Below are 20,834 nucleotides of genomic sequence, written 5' to 3' on the forward strand. Positions count from 1 at the left end.
CAGTGTTATTAAAGTCAGCGCAGTGTTGTTAAAGTCAGCGCAGTGTTGTTAAAGTCAGCGCAGTAGAGTGTCACTGCTGTTAATGTCAGCGCAGTGTTATTAAAGTCAGCACAGTGTTGTTAAAGTCAGCGCAGTGTTGTTAAAGTCAGCGCAGTAGAGTGTCACTGCTGTTAATGTCAGCGCAGTGTTGTTAAGTCAGCGCAGTGTTGTTAAGTCAGCGCAGTGTTGTTAAAGTCAGCACAGTGTTGTTAAGTCAGCGCAGTGTTGTTAAAGTCAGCACAGTGTTGTTAAAGTCAGCGCAGTGTTATTAAAGTCAGCGCAGTGTTATTAAAGTCAGCGCAGTGTTGTTAAGTCAGCGCAGTGTTGTTAAGTCAGCGCAGTGTTGTTAAAGTCAGCACAGTGTTGTTAAGTCAGCGCAGTGTTGTTAAAGTCAGCACAGTGTTATTAAAGTCAGCGCAGTGTTATTAAAGTCAGCGCAGTGTTATTAAAGTCAGCGCAGTGTTGTTAAGTCAGCGCAGTGTTGTTAAGTCAGCGCAGTGTTGTTAAAGTCAGCACAGTGTTGTTAAGTCAGCGCAGTGTTGTTAAAGTCAGCACAGTGTTGTTAAAGTCAGCACAGTGTTATTAAAGTCAGCGCAGTGTTATTAAAGTCAGCGCAGTGTTATTAAAGTCAGCACAGTGTTGTTAAGTCAGCACAGTGTTGTTAAAGTCAGCACAGTAGAGTGTCACTGCTGTTAAAGTCAGCACAGTGTTGTTAAAGTCAGCACAGTGTTATTAAAGTCAGCACAGTGTTGTTAAGTCAGCACAGTGTTGTTAAAGTCAGCGCAGTGTTGTTAAAGTCAGCACAGTGTTGTTAAAGTCAGCACAGTAGAGTGTCACTGCTGTTAAAGTCAGCACAGTGTTGTTAAAGTCAGCACAGTAGAGTGTCACTGCTGTTAAAGTCAGCACAGTGTTGTTAAAGTCAGCACAGTGTTATTAAAGTCAGCACAGTGTTGTTAAAGTCAGCACAGTGTTGTTAATGTCAGCGCAGTGTTATTAAAGTCAGCACAGTGTTATTAAAGTCAGCGCAGTGTTGTTAAGTCAGCACAGTGTTGTTAAAGTCAGCGCAGTGTTGTTAAGTCAGCACAGTGTTGTTAAAGTCAGCACAGTGTTATTAAAGTCAGCACAGTGTTGTTAAAGTCAGCGCAGTGTTATTAAAGTCAGCGCAGTGTTGTTAAAGTCAGCACAGTGTTGTTAAAGTCAGCGCAGTAGAGTGTCACTGCTGTTAATGTCAGCGCAGTGTTATTAAAGTCAGCACAGTGTTATTAAAGTCAGCGCAGTGTTGTTAAAGTCAGCGCAGTGTTATTAAAGTCAGCGCAGTGTTGTTAAGTCAGCACAGTGTTGTTAAAGTCAGCACAGTGTTATTAAAGTCAGCACAGTGTTGTTAAAGTCAGCGCAGTGTTGTTAAAGTCAGCGCAGTAGTGTCACTGCTGTTAAAGTCAGCGCAGTGTTGTTAAAGTCAGCACAGTGTTATTAAAGTCAGCGCAGTAGTGTCACTGCTGTTAAAGTCAGCGCAGTGTTGTTAAAGTCAGCGCAGTGTTGTTAAGTCAGCACAGTGTTGTTAAAGTCAGCACAGTGTTATTAAAGTCAGCACAGTGTTGTTAAAGTCAGCGCAGTGTTATTAAAGTCAGCGCAGTAGTGTCACTGCTGTTAAAGTCAGCGCAGTGTTGTTAAAGTCAGCACAGTGTTGTTAAAGTCAGCGCAGTGTTATTAAAGTCAGCAGTGTTGTTAAGTCAGCACAGTGTTGTTAAAGTCAGCGCAGTGTTGTTAAAGTCAGCGCAGTAGAGTGTCACTGCTGTTAATGTCAGCGCAGTGTTGTTAAGTCAGCACAGTGTTGTTAAAGTCAGCTCAGTGTTATTAAAGTCAGCACAGTGTTGTTAAAGTCAGCGCAGTGTTATTAAAGTCAGCACAGTGTTGTTAAAGTCAGCGCAGTGTTGTTAAAGTCAGCACAGTGTTGTTAAAGTCAGCGCAGTGTTATTAAAGTCAGCACAGTGTTGTTAAAGTCAGCGCAGTAGAGTGTCACTGCTGTTAATGTCAGCGCAGTGTTATTAAAGTCAGCACAGTGTTGTTAAAGTCAGCGCAGTGTTGTTAAAGTCAGCGCAGTAGAGTGTCACTGCTGTTAATGTCAGCGCAGTGTTGTTAAGTCAGCGCAGTGTTGTTAAGTCAGCGCAGTGTTGTTAAAGTCAGCACAGTGTTGTTAAGTCAGCGCAGTGTTGTTAAAGTCAGCACAGTGTTGTTAAAGTCAGCGCAGTGTTATTAAAGTCAGCGCAGTGTTATTAAAGTCAGCGCAGTGTTGTTAAGTCAGCGCAGTGTTGTTAAGTCAGCGCAGTGTTGTTAAAGTCAGCACAGTGTTGTTAAAGTCAGCACAGTGTTGTTAAGTCAGCACAGTGTTGTTAAAGTCAGCACAGTGTTATTAAAGTCAGCGCAGTGTTATTAAAGTCAGCGCAGTGTTATTAAAGTCAGCGCAGTGTTGTTAAGTCAGCGCAGTGTTGTTAAGTCAGCGCAGTGTTGTTAAAGTCAGCACAGTGTTGTTAAGTCAGCGCAGTGTTGTTAAAGTCAGCACAGTGTTGTTAAAGTCAGCACAGTGTTATTAAAGTCAGCGCAGTGTTATTAAAGTCAGCGCAGTGTTATTAAAGTCAGCACAGTGTTGTTAAGTCAGCACAGTGTTGTTAAAGTCAGCAGTGTTGTTAAGTCAGCACAGTGTTGTTAAAGTCAGCACAGTAGAGTGTCACTGCTGTTAAAGTCAGCACAGTGTTGTTAAAGTCAGCACAGTGTTATTAAAGTCAGCACAGTGTTGTTAAGTCAGCACAGTGTTGTTAAAGTCAGCGCAGTGTTGTTAAAGTCAGCACAGTGTTGTTAAAGTCAGCACAGTGTTATTAAAGTCAGCACAGTGTTGTTAAAGTCAGCACAGTAGAGTGTCACTGCTGTTAAAGTCAGCGCAGTGTTGTTAAGTCAGCGCAGTGTTGTTAAGTCAGCGCAGTAGAGTGTCACTGCTGTTAAAGTCAGCGCAGTGTTATTAAAGTCAGCACAGTGTTATTAAGTCAGCGCAGTAGAGTGTCACTGCTGTTAAAGTCAGCGCAGTGTTATTAAAGTCAGCACAGTGTTATTAAAGTCAGCGCAGTGTTGTTAAAGTCAGCGCAGTGTTATTAAAGTCAGCGCAGTGTTGTTAAGTCAGCGCAGTGTTGTTAAGTCAGCGCAGTAGAGTGTCACTGCTGTTAAAGTCAGCGCAGTGTTATTAAAGTGGCTAGAAACACACATACATTTCTGAATTCTGTCATTTGCTGATTGTACGTATGTTAAAACGTGATAAAAATCTGTTAGCTTCCTGCTAGCTAGTTTCAAAAACAGATTACTCACTTTCAAAGACATCGATTTTAAATATCCTCAATAGATTTGTATAGGTTGATGGGTAGATCACATCAGACCAGGCTCCAATTCACAGAGTAACATCTTGAGTGTGAATCAGCACTATAGGTTAAGTCACACATTTCAGAGATGATGTCCGCGTCTCAGAACACCATGGTGTATCATACAGACCTGAAATACTTTGACAAGTCCCTCATAGTAAAGTCTGTATTATTGCATGCCACTAATCACCAATCTTGTGAGAAAGATTGTACTACAAACCTACAGTTGTATTTGAATAAAGGCGCATTTAAAGGCTTGTTTTGATAAACCAGCAGTAGGCAACAGAGTGGTACCTTTATCATTAACAGTAGGATTTAGGCAATGAGATGTTATCTTCCTCTTTTGTGTGTCCATCACTATGCAAGCAGCTCAGATGTAATAAGGCAGTGGTCAGAAATCATCTGGATTTGGGGTGATATGATGAAGTTATACATCTCTACCCCACGGATAATTACCAGATCCAGTGTGTGATTGTGTGGGTGCTGACACATGCTGAGTAAAGCCTACAGACCTTACCTCTATTGACCCTTATCCAACTGTATTCTTTATGTATGTATTGATTATTAGTTTAATTTGATTATTTTAAGCTACCGATAGTACAATAACTGTACACACGCTTGCATACATCTCGCTCTCTGCAGATAAACAGGCTGAAACGTCACATACCTCTGACGGATACGGACCGATCACAATGCGACGCTGTTATGCGGTTCCATCCCACAAACCAGGCCGTGCCATACCGAGGAGGCTCCGTGTGTACGGAAGTACGACTTGTTTTTCCGGGTTGAGCTACTTCCGCATGGCAGGTGGGTCACGGGTGTTTTCTATTGGCTGCACCGAAGCAAACGCATTCGCCCATTGGCTGTTCTGTGCGTGTGGGTGTGTTTGGATGCGTCCTGCTGCCCGGGCATTGGGCGAGCCGGGCAGCTCTCTTGGATTTGATTGGTTGTTGTCAATCCCAGCCTAGGCGGGAATTGAAAGTGAAGCATGTTAGCTGCTCGCCGCTGTTCTGTCACTGTTGCAAACTGAGGTAACAGACATTTATTTTCAATCATTATATTCAGATGAACAGCTCTGCTTTACAGCAACACGTTCGCCGACGAAGTGAAAGTGGAGATTGAACTCGTGTGAGATACCGGCCGATTGATGCGCAATGGTGTGTGCGCATGTGTCAACGCTCCTGTAGCTACTATTGTTTATATTTTAGCAGACATCCTTACGCTCGTATTAAAGTGTTAAAAATGGGAATTATTTTTTTAACTGCGGTTAAATAAATATAGACACACGGATCTCTTTATTTTTCAGGTTGCTTAAACGATGTTAAAGCTATAATATGGCCAGTCAATCCTATAATGCGCATTAGGCTACGATGCTGTAAGAATGCAATCCAGTTTGTGTGTGTTGGTAAAGCAAAAGTCATACACTGTTTATAACTCCTATAACTCCAATTATGATCATGCAAATATCAGCAAAGGAATCACTAATATTTATATTACTACATTATAAAGTGCCCAGTTATTTCAAGGGTAAGGTTTAGGATAAAGTTCAATCTTGGAATACATAAATATACTCAAATGTAGCTGTGTACATAGTATTGAGCATAAAAGCCATGGAAATGCTATAATAATAATAAGACGGAGAAGGATATTATATTAACAACAATATGATGGGTATTTGTATGATATTATATGCACAATGTCTGTCCCATATCTCTACAGTGCAGATGCGTGAGTTGAGACCCTGCCGTCACAATGGCCACTTTCCCGTCAGAGTACACCATTGGGGGGGTGAAGATCCAGTTCCCCTGCAAGGCCTACCCCTCGCAGCTGGCCATGATGAACTCGGTAAGTGCCCCGCTGAGTCTCCTGACCTGCAGTTGTTCCTGTCCATAATCACACACAACCACCGATAAGGCACACGTTCTCCAATCAGTGTTCCTGGGAAGAGGTTTATCTCGTCTGTTTCACCGAGACGCGATGTGCGGTTGTCCAACGAAGATCGAGTCCTTATATGAACTGACCGCTTGCTGTTGTCGTCTGCAGATCGTGCGGGGGCTCAACTGCCAGCAGCACTGTCTGCTGGAGAGTCCCACTGGCAGTGGGAAGAGCCTGGCGCTGCTCTGCTCGGCACTGGCCTGGCAGCAGGCAAAGTACGGTAAGGAGCCGCACGGAAGCGCTATTTGCTTTTTTAAATAATGTTTACAAGGAGGAGTGTAAGAGATCTTTCATTTAGGTGTTGTCATCTTATTCCTGTTGTGCTATCAAGTCACACTGTGAGGTAGGGGACATTGTTGGTGGACACATTGTTGGGTTTTTAAGGTAATGCGACAGTGGACGAGATTTCTCTGGACGATTGCAAGAAGCCAGGGGCTGCCCAGCTCTGTCAGTGCAACTGCCACTCCTGCCCTCCCCAGCTGCCCGGTTCTGCGGCTCCCAGCCAGCCCCCTGCCCCACCAACGCCCCCTGCACAGAGCACGCCCCTACCACTCGACACAGGTAGTCACCGACCGTGTACCAAACATCGAAATGGGCCGTTTGTCTCGTTCCGCTGTGGTTTCCAGTAGTGCGGTTACCGCGGTACAGCAGAGTGGTACAGGCTGTGTTGGTTTCCTTGTGTTTCAGTTTCCCAGCCAGAGGAGTTCAGCCTGAAGGGCACGCTGGCATCCCGGCTGTCCCAGCGGCTCCAGGCCTCTGTCTGCCAGGACCATGATGATGACTTCCAGGAGGCCAGGAAGAGGATCCGCACCCCCTCCACTGACAATAAGGTAACCCCCGTCTGTGAGCCTGTTCCGGCAGGGGCCAGAATCATGGAGCCTACCGTTGCATGTCAGTGGTGCTTCAACATTGGTCCCTATTTGTTCCTTCAGTTTCTGGAAGAGCCGTGGTGGCCGATCCCAGCTCCAGCCCACAGTATCTCTCTCTCCAGGGTGAAGTTACTGCACACCCTTCTCCACCCTAGCCTGGGAATGTTATCTGCCTCTGTTCTCAGCCCTGTTAGTCAAAATTGCCAGTGGGTAAGGTGCCGCACCGGGCCACCCTGGTTCCGAGTCGGTTCAGATATGCCAGTAGTATGTAAGGGGTGATAGAGGTGTCTGGACAGCCCTCACTACGACTCCTGTCTGGCCTGCAGTAGGCTTGTGTTTGTCCTCGTGTTGCTGTGGGAGGGAGGCTGACCTGGTCTGCGCTGTGCAGGAGAGAAAGCGCCGCTGCCTGGACAGAGGGGTACAGTTCATCGACGACGAGCCGGAGCCCGAGGATAGAGGCCCCGGGGCCCAGCGCTGGAGCGTGGAGCACAGCTCACACACGGAGAGCACCCACAGACTGCCCGCAGACCCCTGCCCTGTGAGTACCCACACTCGACACATCCCCTTCTGAGTGAGTTTAACCCGACGCCAAGACTGAATACTTACTGCCCAATAAATCTACATATGATATATATGATTTGAATGCAACGTTTTGCCAAATTTAAAGTGCATATGGTAACTATCATGGAATATCTAGCGCCTTGTGTTTACTTGTATATAGGAGCCAAAGTAGGCAGGCATCAGAGTTGTACTTCCTGTATTCCCTATCAGTGTATATTTGACAAGAATCATGAAATGACTGCACGTGTGTCTGCAGTCCTCCAGCAGAGGGAAGCACAGGCCGCTGAATGGAGAGCTGGGCCCGGGTCTTGGATTGCCTGGTTACTGTCTGCCCAAGGCTTTTACAACTGGAGGAGCTTTATTACACGGTCTCTGTGTTTGCCAGGTGGTCTCCATGGCTGATCTGACAGGGGGTCCTGTGCTGTGCTGTGCAGTACGAGCCACAATACAAACCTCCACTCTCTTCAGCAAGCACGGTTTCTAGAAGATCGTGTGAATCTGCCTGGATTTATATCTGTATAGAGATGTGAGAGCATTGAGTTTCAACCACATTTCACGTTTATAGATGCTGTGTTTCCAGCTGTTTCAGTGCTTTTTTGATTGATTGCTTTATTTGTATATTTGTTTATTTGACGGATGCCTTTATCCAAGACAACTAACAAGGATTACCATAAGACCGCAATGTGTTCCAAATGGAGGGAGGGGAAAAAAATCCAGAAGAGTAATAACTAGTTAAAAGTTCACTAGTTGTCATAGTGTAATACAGGAATTTCCACACTGCAGGAGACTCGTATAGCACCTTTTCAGTATGAGAGCTCTACCTTGTTCAGGCTGTAACAGAGCACAGTTAAATACAGCAGCAGAGTAACGGACATCAAGTGGTCAAGGCTCAGCTTCACCTAAACTAAATTAAATTCCACTCAAGGTGTGTTAGGGATATCGACCTGATTAATCTTGTGCCAATCAGATCTTAGGTGTCACAATCAGGATTTGATAGGAGGTTTTGGTATTTGTATTTGTATTAGTGGCAGTAATCATAAAAATAACGTGGCTCCTGTTTTATGTAAGGCTGTATCATGGCATCTCCCATCGCGGGCCTGCCAGCTCTTGAAGGTACAGAGAAAATCAAGTGCATTGTAACAAACACCCCGGGTATCACGAAACCGCCGGTGAAAAGAATCTGTGTTACTGTGCTCGCCCATCACACAGACGAACATATTGCTTACAACCTGTACAATGGGCTCGGAGTGACTTCAGTTACACGTTCCTGCGGACTGGCAGACTGTTACAATGGCAGCCGGGGCTCTACAGGCGGGCTAATTTACAGCCATGGGATGAGGAAAGTGGGCGGCTCGCATTACACTCTCTCACCCGACACCGCACTCGATCCCGTGCTCGCTGATTGACATCTTGAATGGGCCCTTTGAAGCGAGCTCCAGTTTAATTAAAACGTTTGCTCGCTTCGCAGTGATCTGTGAAAGCCCGTGATAAATATTGAAATGGGTTCACCCGCTGGTTACCGTGTGTGCGGGGGTGTTGGGGTTGTGGGGGGGGGGATAAACAGATGCTTTGTGAGGGGCTATCGAGAGATTGTGACAGCGAGGGTGCAAGAGAGGACCCCCTCGGTCCCTGTCCCTCCCTCCCCCAGACCCACGAGCTTTAATGCCCAGGGTGAGAGGATAGGGGAACGGCTAGAGAGACAGCGATCCCTCTGCCCCCCGCCTCCCCACGCTCCTCTCTCTCTCTCTCTCTCTCTCTCTCTCTCTCTCTCTCTCTCTCTCTCTCTCTCCGCACCCTGGACAGTGTGAGATTTCACACAGCAGGAACGCCGCGCCGGCCTCGCTCGGGCGTCTTTGTTACCGCGCTAAAAAGCGAGGAAGGCTGTATAAAGCGACCTTTTCTTCCTGCCGGCCTGCAGGACAGGGTATCGGGCTACCTGTGCCGAGTGACGGAGCTGTTACAGACTGTCTTCCTCTGTATAAACCAGCCCCCCATCCCCTCTTCTCTCTCTCCAGCCCAGCTGCTTCACTCCACAGCTCTTTTATACACGCCGATGCGGTAAGATTGGGGGAAGCAGGCCTTCCTGTGTTTGTAAGCAGCAGCAATACCCCACCTTCACTTTCCACATAAACAATTGTTCAGTGAGTTGTTTACTTGGAGTCACTGCAGGATTTCCCTGCCGATTTTCCCACTCTTGTTTAAACATCTTAAGCTCTCCTTTCTTAGCTTGAAGCATAGGTGGCTTTTCCTTTAAGCCATGGTGTGTTGTCTGGTATTTGCCCTATTTGTACACTGAATGTGTCTGCAGTGGCCGAACCCTGTCACCGTTTTGCTTGAGGTGATTTTCAGGAGGGTTTTTTTCTTCCTCGCCATGCCTGGCCATGGGGGCAGATCAGTATTCCTCCCCGCTTGAAACAAACCCCGACGCAGCACTGATCTGCCAGTACCCCGAACAGCCGAACCGATGTTCAATGCAAATGTCTGTTGCGCCATTTAAATGGTATGTTTATAATTTTTTTGTAATCAAAACTTGTGATTGAGCCAGTCGTCTACTTACCTGGATTTAAAAATCAATAATGTACAGTGCCATAAACTGCACCAATCATGGGGACATACGCTCACATCAAAATCAGTTTCAAAGTCTTTATAGCTGTGGGTTCTGGATGTTTGGGACTGTGTGTTTCACTCCCCTGGAGACTTTTACCTGCCTCCTTTGGCAAGCAACTTGATGAGGCCCTGGTAGCAAGACTGGCCCAGCGAAGCGCCTTCAGTTTGAAACTTTGCTTTGAGTTTCATATTAAACCACTCCTGTGAGTCCAGCATTGCCCCTGCCAGTGAGCGGAGCCGAAAGGTGCTGTGCCATATTAGGGGGAGGGGAAGGGTGGCGGGAGGGAGGGACAGAAGGACGGAGGGACCTAGGGAGAAGGGGTCTGAGGGTGTTATCTGCATTCCTGGGGTGTCTCCTCACTACTACGATGCGAGTGAAGCCAAAACTGTGTCAGGCATCTCGGAGCGTGTAACGGATAGCCTTGTGTCAGCTGTTTCCTGTGCTGCCGCTGACAAGGGCCCCATTCATAACTCTCCCCTTTATCCTCCTCAATGAATAAGTAATTATTCCATATAGAAGGCAGGATATTTGGAGCTGGCTATTTAATGTGGCAGCACTGGGTAAAGCAATCCTCTGTTAGAGGCAACCCGAGCCGGCCGTGTCACAATTCCAGCAGGGCCGTAACCCTATCCGTTTCGAGGGCCCTGTTTATTTGGCACATCAGCGGACCCTTTATCCCCGTGAGTGACAGCCCTGGATGGGGTCACATTTACCTCCATTCTATCGCGCATTGTAATATTTAATGGCAAACAAGGTTGAGAAGGACTGCGGGTAATCCGAACCAGCTTTTCCACAGAAACCGAGGCTAAGAGACAGCTTGATCCCTGGTATTGTGGTGTAACACACGCCGTGACTTAGCATTTGTTTATGGGGGATAATCTTACTGATTACAGTTTGCAAGGGAAGGAAGAGAAAGCCGAAAAGAGTGTCGCCGATCCGTTATTGGGACTTCTGTCAGTGGAGGAGAGCGGCCAGGGCCTGTCTTTTGGTAGGGTAGTGGCAATCTTTAACTGAAGGGTTAAAAATGAAAACCTCCACGCTGCGGCTGACTCGTAAGGAATGGCTGTGGCTGGATACACAGTGACACGATTGACGAAATAAGGGAATCTGTTTGTCTAGATAATGTACTGAAAACGTGAAACATTTGTGACTATTGATGACGAATGATCACGTGTATACTGGGCAATTCTGTTTCTCAGATTGACTTCTCCAGCTGACTTTAAGATTTTCCCGATTAGGTGCAGCTGAGTTGCACTGTGTTCCTCGGGCACTGCTCTGGTCTTGGGGGATAAGCCACCCTCTCCTGTTACTGTGTAATTATGTGGAAAGAGGAAACACAGTTTTGTAACAGCGACTCAATGTGTGTCTATGACTTTGCCAGCTACTAAATGGATAAAGCAGATTTTGGATTATTACAATAATGAGCTGCAGAGCATTGTATAACTCTCCCAAGTTGTTGGTTTGCAATTTGTGCAACTATGGCGGTGTGACACTTGTTGTTTAACTTCAGAGTCCTCACACAAAGTAGGAAATATGTTTTTGTCTACGATTAATGTAGGACACCTTCTGCTCTTCTTGCGATGGTGGTACCTGTCAGGGGTGGGCAGTGCTGCCTGCCCCTGAGCTGACATTGCAGTCGGTCCTTGGCAAGCCAGAGTCCCACTTTGAGAGCTATTTAGCTGCCTGGGTTTGGTTACAGAATAGCTGCAGGCCACATTCCTTGTGTGAGTGAAATGTCATCTGCTTTCTGCAATTAAAAGCCACAATTAAAAATCAGTTTCATGACAAAATTTCATCAATGGGGCCTATATTGCATTTCAGCCTGCAGACTGGGCTTTGTTATTTCAAGTGACTTGGGAGTTTAAAATCGGGGGGGGGGGGGGGGATTACGAAATCTTTCTATATAAAAGTGATGGGAGTGGGGGCTGGGGGGAAGCTTTTTTAGCAATTCATCTTTGTCACGATTTACATCATAAAGACATTTATAATCTTTGCCATCTACTTGAAGAGACGTTGCCATAAACGTGCCATTAAGGATTCAATATACAGGATTTTTAGCTTTATACCATGCCTCTCTTTCTGCACATGTCCAGACCCCAGTGCCATGCTCTCGGTGCCTCTGTGCCAGTGCCAAGACGGATAAGGACGGAGGGAAGGGCAAGGAGAATGGCGCCGGTTGCTGCGGCGGGAAGGCGAAGGTTCCCAAGATCTTCTTCGGGACACGCACTCACAAGCAGATCACGCAGATCACGAGGGAGCTGCGGCGCTCGGCCTACTCCAGCGTCCCCATGACCATCCTGTCCAGCCGGGACCACACCTGCGTCCACCCCGAGGTCTCCAAGCAAGGCAGTCGCAACGAGCGCTGCAAGGAGTTGCTGGAGGCCAAGAACGTGCGTGAGACCCCTCTCTCTCTCTGTCTCTCACTCTCTGTGTCTCTCTGCCTCTATTTCCCTCTCTCTGTCTCCCTCCCTCCCTCTCTCTCTCTCTCTCTCTCGTACCACAGCCTCAGCGTAAATCTTGGACATGTCTTCCCAAGCACAGCTCTCCCAGCGCCTGAGGTGGGGAGTGTCTTGTAGAGAGGGGGATGACAGATTGTAACAGATTTTCTAACACCCCAAGAGTGTCTTTCAAAGGATTACAAATGAGGCCTGCTTAGGGACACAACAGCAAACCTCATAAACAACCCTTAATTCCCAGAGCCCCATTGATCTCGCTGACCCTCGCCCTCCTTCCTGACTGTATCATGAATGGGCATCACCTTAAAATTGCTTTTAATTGTCCGAATTTGAAAAAGAAAAAGCATGAGTCAGCCCCAGTTTGCTGGGGCGGTAATATAACCCCTCCGTTTAAAGATTTGCAAACAAAATCCAGTTACTGTCGCCGCGAGGGCAGCAATTACCGCGAAGAATACACTCAATCAGTCATACAGAGTTTTTTGTTATGCCACCGTGTCGCAGGCTTCAAATGCGTTTTGTTCTCGGGCCGCATCTATTGTTCGCGCCGTGACGGAGGGCCCCGGGGGCGAGGCAGTGCTTGTAATGAGCCCCAATTACACTGTCACCTTAGGTGTCTGCGCAGAGCCTGGCGCTGTCACACCCCTCGCCCGAGACAGAGCCGGCCGGCAGTCCTGAGAGAAAGGCAGGGTGAAGTGCGATCACACCTCGCAGTGCTGCGCTGGGTGTTGTGTTACAGTGAAATGAAGGATGAGCTGCTGCCCTTGTCTCAGTTTTCTTTTCTCTTCCTTATTATTACCTGAGCTCCCCCCACCCCCCCCCACAAGTCCTGATGACTCTGAATGCCTGTAGTGTGTTCCCATGTCATGCTCTTGGTGTGAGCATAGAAGGGGTCACAGACATTTTCTTTGTGGGGGCACAGGGATCTGACACAAAGACACAAAAAATTGCACACCGCCACCTCAGCTATTCCCAACTCTGCCTGCTTTATTGTTCAGTAATTTCGTTTTTAAAGCCCGCCAATAATCCACTTTGTGCTTGATGGGAAATTGAACAAAAACCTAAGAACTACAGGGATTTGACATTTACTGGGGCTATTATATTATACAGGTTTCATCAATATGGGCACCTTCTGTCCTGGTCTTCAGTGGACGTTTCTCCCCCAGTCTGTACTGTGCTTTGACCCCTTTAACCTGTGCCGAACTGGGAGTGATAACCGTGTGTGTTTGTGTCGTGTTGTGTGTGCAGGGCCAGTCCTGTCGCTATTTCCACGGCGTGCACAAGATGCGAGAGCAGAAGCTGCTGCAGTGGGAGCATGGGCTGCACCAGGCCTGGGACATCGAGGAGCTGGTGGGACTGGGCCGAAAACTGCGCTCCTGCGCCTACTACGCCGCTCGCGAGCTCATGCAGGAGGCCGACATCGTCTTCTGTCCCTACAACTACCTGCTGGACCCGCAGATCAGGGAGAGTGTGAGTGAGACACGTTTTATAATCGACACCACTGCTGGACTGTGAAATGCGAAGTGAATTAGTCTAGGAACACAATGAAGTGGGAGTCTGGTGATGTAATGCTAATGATGAGTAAGAGAAGAGCGGCCATCTTGTTTTCACGTGATCATTTTGGGTTTGTTAATAAGGTTAATTATAGTTTTTTGTCCGATTAAGTTTATTTATTTGTGAAATAAGCTGACACTGATAGCATGGGTCATCTGACAGTTGGTCCACGTGTAGTGGAAGGTGCCTAATCACACAAGCACCTCGGTGGGGCTCGGTCATCGTCTCTGTGTGTCCCTGCAGATGGACATCTCCCTAAAAGGCCAGGTGGTGGTGCTGGATGAGGCCCATAACATCGAGGACTGTGCCCGAGAGAGCGCCAGCTTCACCCTCACCCAGCATCAGCTGCTGACCGCCCGCGAGGAGGTGGACCTCATGGTCAACCACAACATCCGCCGTGCCGACCACGAGCCCCTGAGGGCCTTCTGCTGCAGCCTCATCAAGTACGACTGGCCGGCATCGTCCGGTCTCACTCTGTTCTCTCTCTCGTGTGCAAATCCCCCTTTGGAAGTCCTTCTAATATGTTTCCCCCCCGTCTAGCTGGGTCGAGGAGAGCTGTGGGCTGTTGGTGGAGAGGGGGTATGAGACGGCTTGCAAGGTTTGGAGTGGCAAGGAGATCCTGGGCATCTTCCACGGCCTGGGCATCACAGAGGCCACCTTTCCCATCCTGCAGGTGAGAGCCAGGCTCCCTCCCGTCTGCTCCATTTAAAAATATGAACGAGACGTGCCTGCTCTCCACTTTCACTGTTTTACAGGATCCAGGATCCAGGATACAGCTCGGGACAGGGTGCACAGTACGTGACTTGTCAAACCCATCGGGGGTGTTTGACTAACTGATAACTAATTGCTTGACTGTCCCTCTACCACTGAGTGATGGCTGGCCGCAGCTCTCCTTTCTCCTTCATACGAGCGAGATCCCCACAGGCCTGGTCTGCACCGCCCCCTGCGAGCTTCTCCGTTGCCCCCGTCCCGCCCGAGGGCTGGTTTTATTGCTCTTCTGTTATTCTTCGACTTCAGAGGCGTTTCTTCAGGTTAGATGTGGTGACGGCCCCCTCCCCTTCTCTGTCCTCCCGCAGAAGCACCTGGCGGCCGTGCTGGAGAAGGAGGAGAAGGTGTCGCAGGTGCGCGGGCGAGAGGAGACCGTGCAAGTCCCCGTCGTCAGCTCCAACACTCAGTCTGTGCTCAGGGGCCTCTTCATGGTACTCGACTTCCTGTTCAGATACCAGTGCCGGTGCGTACACACTCGAACACGCACACACACACACACACACACACACACACTCAAGCATGCACACAGTACCCACAGTACCATTATTCCAGGCCATGTGAATCTCGGGTGATTTCTTTGGGGAGATGCTGTCATCCATCCTCCGCTCACACCGCCGCCCACAGAGTTCTCTCTTCTCGGAGCGATTTTGATGTCACGGCGCGTGTGGCCACAGAAGCTTCATATCACATTCCGTCCCTCTTTACCGGGGCCGGGGTTGGCTTTCAGGTGATGTCACTTTCACACTAATGCTCCCGACATGTGCTGTCAGACTGTCATCTGTCAGATATTTTAAAACCGGTGACGTGACCGGAGCCCCGTGCGCTCAGGAAAAGGACAGCTGCCATTAAGGCCACTTCTAGGCCCCGGCTCGAACGAGAGCAAAATGGCACTGAAGGCATTCCTGGCATATTTGCTCGTCTCAAAAGTACCTGGGCCTGAGCGCAAGTGCACCGTAGGGAGATAATTGTGTGCAGTTTCCTGGAATATCTGGCCTCCGTTCCTGCAGGGATTGTTGTGGTTAATCCAATCAGCAGCTCAGAAAGGCTTCAGAGCGGCTCAGCGCTGAAAGTCTGGGCCCAGGGAGTCAGGCTGCCCAAAGCATACCATTATACATCGCAAATTATGCGAGAAACTTGGCTGAAAGTCATATTGGATGGTTGGTCCCCAGAATGGAATCAATTTGCTCCTCATCAGTAATGATATTCTATATAGTGGTAATAGCCTAACCTTGCGTTGAGGTAGCACTTCCTTATGGGGCCCCACTCGCTCGTACCCACTCCGTTCACTGGACTGATGGCATGCTCTTGCCCGTGTCAGGTTCGCAGATGATTACCGGGTGGCGCTGCAGCAGAGCTACGCCTGGACCAACCAGCCAGACCTGCCCGACGCTCAGGGCTTCTTCGCCCGGCCGCGCCGACGCCAGAGCGCCCGCAGGAAGACGCTGGTGCACACACTGAGCTTCTGGTGCCTCAACCCTGCGGTGGTAAGCGGGCGCCGTCGACCGTGTGACAATACACGTCCCAGAGGCCTTTGCTGATTGATTTCGTTACTAATGTTTTTGTGGGGGCGGGGTTTTTTGCACCCAGGCCTTCTCGGACCTGAGCGGCACCGTGCGCACCATTGTCCTGACCTCCGGGACGCTCTCCCCCATGAGCTCCTTCTCCTCCGAGCTTGGCGTCAAGTTCTCCATCCAGCTGGAGGCCAATCACGTGATCAGCAGGTCGCAGGTGAGTCCGGCGCAGGGCCTGGTGCACTAGCAGCACCATCTGTCTGTTCGACTCTACAGGAGAGATGAATGGCTGAGGGAGAAAAGCAAGAAATATTGCTGCCGGTGATGCTAATGGCCTCTCCTCCCCTGCAGGTGTGGGTGGGCACAATTGGCGCCGGGCCGCAGGGGCGGAAGCTGTGCGCCACCTTCCAGCACACCGAGACCTTTGCCTTCCAGGACGAGGTTGGTGCGCTGCTGCTGAGCATCTGCCAGGCTATGGCACGCGGCGTGCTCTGCTTCCTGCCCTCCTACAAGGTAAGGCTGGCTTCGTAAACACCTTTACCCAGGTGACTCACGGCACTGCGGTGCTGTAGTGAAATAAAGTGCAGGGAAAGAGTGATCGTTCCGTACTGTGGCAGAGGGGTGTGGTTGTGCCGTGCTGTGACAGTGTGGTGTGGTCGCACCGTGCTGTGGCAGAGGGGTGTGGTCGTGCCGTGCTGTGGCAGTGGGTTGTGGTCGTGCCGTGCTGTGGCAGTGGGTTGTGGTCGTGCTGTGCTGTGGCAGTGGGGTGTGGTCGTGCCATACTGTTGCAGAGGGGTGCCTGTGGAGTCAGCCTGTGGTATGTGCTGCAGTACTTGCAGTCCTGTTTCAATCCGTACTCCTTGTTTTGTTTCATTTCATAAACGATGTCAAGTCAATTTAAGGCCTCGTTAGTGTCCAATAAACAAAAACTAGATTCTTGTTCTTCCAAATGAACAACTTTGGATTGAGATGCTCTGCAGTTCCACACTTCCCCCCCAGATGGCGTCAGAGACCAGCACTTGAGGTCCAGAGGTAATGTGTGAAGTGAATTTCATGCTTAATATGACTTCACTCTTGCAATTTTATATATTGTGCTGCTTAAAAAAAAAAAATAGAGCAAAACATATCCCTGACTTAAAACGGCTGAAGAAGGGGAAATGTCATGCCACGCGTTTCAGTGCCGCCTGCATGTCCGATAGATGCATCATCCGTCACACGGCCGGTAAGCCAGTATTATAAATGCCTCGCAACCCTGCAAACCTCAGAATTCAACCTTGCATTTTCCTGTATCCCCTTTCACTTGCAAGTTTGCTTATAGGATCCCATTGATAAATACTTTGTCCTCCTTTGTTTGTTATGCATTTGGCATGAATAATTTATTTCCATTCAAGCTGTCTGTCAGAATGAATCCTCCAAGGGGTCTGGTAACTTTCTCAAATATCTCTCTGTTATCAGACAGAGGGGCGGGGGGGGCGGCAGCACACACAACTGCTGCTATTAGGGCCAGGCTGAACGCCAGGCTTTCTGTTTGTCAGCCCGGCATCTCAAATACAGAGTCTTTATAAATAAATGGGGTGCCTGTCCTCTGTGTGGTTTGAAATATATAATAATGCAGTGAGAATTCCTCTGTCGATCTCAGTAAGTCACCTTTGAACCCCTTTCCTCCCAGTGAGCACTATCGCAAGGTGTGAGATTTTTTTTCGTGTCCATTCCTGTTGTTTCAGAGAACGTGTTCACAAGAACCCAAATCACGAGCCGCCTGCAGGGACTCTTGAATTGTTTTCCCAGTCCTTCCCCCGAAGGATTATGAAACGGCACAAGTCTTGCATGTCTCTGTGACTAGGTGACTCATTCGCAGAGCACTTACCGCCGATTTTAAACTCTGTTCTTCATTACATTAAGGTTTAAGTGTTTTTTGGGGGGCGGGTGGGGGATTGGAGGGGAGTTTCGTTTCTAGAAAGCATCTGACATGGCTTTATTCATTTGTCGACGATAATTATGAAAAGGACAATTCAATATCCTGTTGACTTCAAAGCTCTTAATTAAACACACTGGGTAAGGGAAGAAGAAAGGGGTCGAATTTCTCATGTTGGCGCCTTTCTAAGTTACTGGGGTAAAGATCGTATTTTTTGTTTATTTATTTATTTCACCCCCCCAGATATAAATATCCTGTTATTTTAATATTTCTATTATTGATACACGCATAAGGATTCTATGGCTGTTTATTAATATTTAATTTCCAGTCAGCTTTTAAAACGGGAGTAGATGGAACATTTAATTGGAAAACGTTTGGGGTCCGGGGGGCTTGGCTACCGTGCTGGAGCCGCGGTGTCCTGTCTCTGTGCGCGGGAAAGAGATGGGGAGATGGCAAATTGATCTTTTACTGGGGGATTACAGAACAGCCATCCTGTCAGCTCATTTATTTCGGTAAGATACTTATCATCCAAGTTTTAAAAGGGTCTAAATGGATCACTGGATTAATCCTAGTTTTTTTTTGTTTTCTTTTAATATATTTTAATATTTGTCATGTGTGTGTTTGTTGTTAAAAACACTTCTCAAGGCATTTCAAGTTAAACAACTAAAACATGGCCCTGTGCAAGTGACCGCAACCCCAAAAAACCAAACAAAACAAAAAAACTAACGCTTGAAGGGGGGGAAAAAAGGCTTATAAAAAGTGAATTTCTGAAAGTGAAAAGATCACTTAGAAATGCAAGATGCTTTTAAACCAGATTAAGATAAGAACCATTAGGGTTGATGTCGCCGAACTGTCTGCGTGAAGAAGCATCTTCCCTGGCGCCTGAAGCCAGGGTTATCCATTCAATATGTGTCATATCAAAGTCAAAGCACGCTGCAGGAAAATCGCTAATGCTTACAAATATTACTGGCCTGCTCTGCTCTCGCCACACTCCTCGGCCTTTCTCGGGGAAAACTATTTAACCCAAATGTCCTGTGATTTACACTTAAAGGAAGAATGCTTGTTTCACAGTGTTCCCAAACTCCGTATCTGTGGAGCAAAAGCTCCAGCAATCTGTCTGTGCACACATTTGAAATGTTTTTCCACATACGTGCTGTATGTATTTGAGTTCCAAGCGCTCTGCTTTTATGTGTGGCCTTCGCAGTGCACACATTTTAGATGAGAAGGCCTTTTCATAATTGATGTTTAAAACTCTGCTGGGTGTTATAAGCTCGGGTCAGTTCGGTGTCATTGGAGATCCCTGTGCCGTGGAGAAGGCTGCTCTGACAGAGGGACGCACTCCATTGTGTTTAGCACCTTGGTAGCACTCGGCTGTTTTCAGAGCACCTCGAACGCTGCAGGCGCTGTTCCCTGAACTGTCGGAGGAGGCGATGCATCCGGAGGGGGCGGCTGATACAATTATGCTGCAGTGAGCGCGAGGCCCTTTGATTGAAGATATTGACAGTGCTTATTAGGAGAGGCATACATCCTGCCAATTAGCAGATTGAATTGCACGGTGCAGGCAGCCAGGGCAGGCCAGGTCTCTAACCTGCAGTGCAGCTGTGAGTAATAACAGCTAGACACCGAGGAAGCAGGCGCTGGGCCGAGCGCTCGCTCCTGAAGCGGCCCTGAGGAGGCAGTGGGGGCGGGGGGCTTGAGCGCCCGCAGTGATTGTTGGCAATGGGAGTTAAAAAAGTTCAGCAAATGTGACCAGAATAGAAGCAGCTCCAGACCTGGCCGGCTGCTAAGTGGGCTAAGCTGTTGGGCCCAGGTATTGGCTTCCTGACTGAAATGGGCGAAGGCCTTGTACCCAGTCGCCCCCTTTTGTTAAGGTGTTGTGATGTTTTTCTATATCAATTAGTGTCAAAGCGTACTTGGCTTTCCAACACGGTGGAATTTATTGCTGTATTGGGCATTGGCACTGGAAATATTTAATGGCCGGCTGGCTGGCAGGCTTGCTCGAGATACTTAGATCTCTCTGTCAAAACAAGAGCCAACTGCACTAGTAAAACAAAGCTTATTTACAGAAGAATCCCATTTCTGTGCCGTGGAAGTGTAACGCAAAGAGAGCGAGACCAATGCCAGCGTTCGTATTTCCCAGGGTCCAGAGACTGTAATAACCCCCTTAATGAGGGGAAAAGCAGCGGTTTATTGCAATTTTCTCATTCTAAGGTTTCACGTGGACGCTGTGAAGCAGTTCGTTGTTAGTGTCTGAACATCTGGAATTGTGTATGGGGCTCTGCCGTGCAGCGTGGCGCTTTCGCCTGGCTTCCTCCCCCGGGATGTTTGTTTTCTGGAGCTTGACAAGGCCATGTGACACAATCCAGATCAACGGATCAATGGGGGACGGTTTCCCTGTGCCACACTCGCTTCGCTCGTCCAGGGGTCCGCAGCAGCCTGGCTGATGCCCCACCAGCATGGAGACCGTTGGAGCAGTGCTGGCTGGGGGGCTGTAACCCAGACCTCGAGAGGGTGGGGACAAGGTTAAAATAGCATGAAGCAGGGTCTCTCTGCCTGTCGCCCCCGTTCGGGTGTTTGACACTCGTAAATCATGGGGTGATTACCGATCCAGAATCCATATCTTCTCCCATTTCTCCTTCTGTTCTTCACATTTTGTTTGAAGTAGGAAGTAGGAGTGAAATTCTCTTTTCCAATTGCTGTGATACAGATGCACATTAAATGATGTAGCTGCACCTCCCTGCCTGCGTGTGTCCTCGGTGTGCCTCGCCGTGGCCCATGCCGTCTGGTGCGCAGAGCTGTTTGATAGGACAGGAGCTGATGGCTGCAGCCCTTCCCGTCCCCCCTTGGCACTGCTCTGTGAATGTGGGCTTTTAAAGCCTTGCCAGGGGCAGGATTCACAGGTAGCCCCCCAGGGCCTGGTCCAGACATCTCCTGACAGTGTGCTTGTGAAAAGCAGCCCCTCACCGCCGGTGAAACCGGTCCTCACTCTGGCTGGCAGAAGCCCAGACAGGCCAACACCCAGCCTGTGCGAGTACAAGTGTGTTCCTCTCAGCACCGCGGCAAAATCGGCAAAGTCCTCGCGTCCCTTTTCCACTGGCCACTGTGAAGGGCAGTTGAGTCTGGCGTAGGAGCCTCACTGTCCTCTTTATCCATAAGCTGTGAAGAGCCATCGGATCCCGTAACCCACGATTTTAAGATAGATGTCGAGCTTGCGAAA

The 20,834-nt window shown here is 48.5% G+C and overlaps 1 protein-coding gene across 2 annotated transcripts in view; it reads left to right on the forward strand.

Moving 5' to 3' along the window:
- The first annotated feature begins 4,409 nt into the window (after nucleotides 1-4,409).
- brip1 (BRCA1 interacting helicase 1) overlaps nucleotides 4,410-20,834 on the forward strand; it is a 31,765-nt gene continuing 15,340 nt past the window's right edge. The window contains exons 1-14 of one of the 2 annotated variants that reach the window (XM_066695829.1): nucleotides 4,410-4,474; nucleotides 5,163-5,288; nucleotides 5,487-5,598; nucleotides 5,763-5,939; nucleotides 6,066-6,208; nucleotides 6,636-6,785; nucleotides 11,510-11,806; nucleotides 13,118-13,339; nucleotides 13,667-13,866; nucleotides 13,964-14,096; nucleotides 14,500-14,654; nucleotides 15,510-15,675; nucleotides 15,779-15,919; nucleotides 16,054-16,215. In XM_066695829.1, the coding sequence (XP_066551926.1) occupies nucleotides 5,196-5,288; nucleotides 5,487-5,598; nucleotides 5,763-5,939; nucleotides 6,066-6,208; nucleotides 6,636-6,785; nucleotides 11,510-11,806; nucleotides 13,118-13,339; nucleotides 13,667-13,866; nucleotides 13,964-14,096; nucleotides 14,500-14,654; nucleotides 15,510-15,675; nucleotides 15,779-15,919; nucleotides 16,054-16,215 (2,151 nt within the window). In that variant the 5' untranslated portion in view covers nucleotides 4,410-4,474; nucleotides 5,163-5,195. Of the gene's footprint in view, nucleotides 4,475-4,495; nucleotides 4,601-5,162; nucleotides 5,289-5,486; nucleotides 5,599-5,762; nucleotides 5,940-6,065; nucleotides 6,209-6,635; nucleotides 6,786-11,509; nucleotides 11,807-13,117; nucleotides 13,340-13,666; nucleotides 13,867-13,963; nucleotides 14,097-14,499; nucleotides 14,655-15,509; nucleotides 15,676-15,778; nucleotides 15,920-16,053; nucleotides 16,216-20,834 lie in introns of those variants that run through there. The other variant, XM_066695830.1, reaches the window with a different exon arrangement.

The sequence above is a fragment of the Amia ocellicauda genome, chromosome 22 (assembly GCF_036373705.1).
Source record: "Amia ocellicauda isolate fAmiCal2 chromosome 22, fAmiCal2.hap1, whole genome shotgun sequence".
Taxonomy (NCBI): domain Eukaryota; kingdom Metazoa; phylum Chordata; class Actinopteri; order Amiiformes; family Amiidae; genus Amia; species Amia ocellicauda.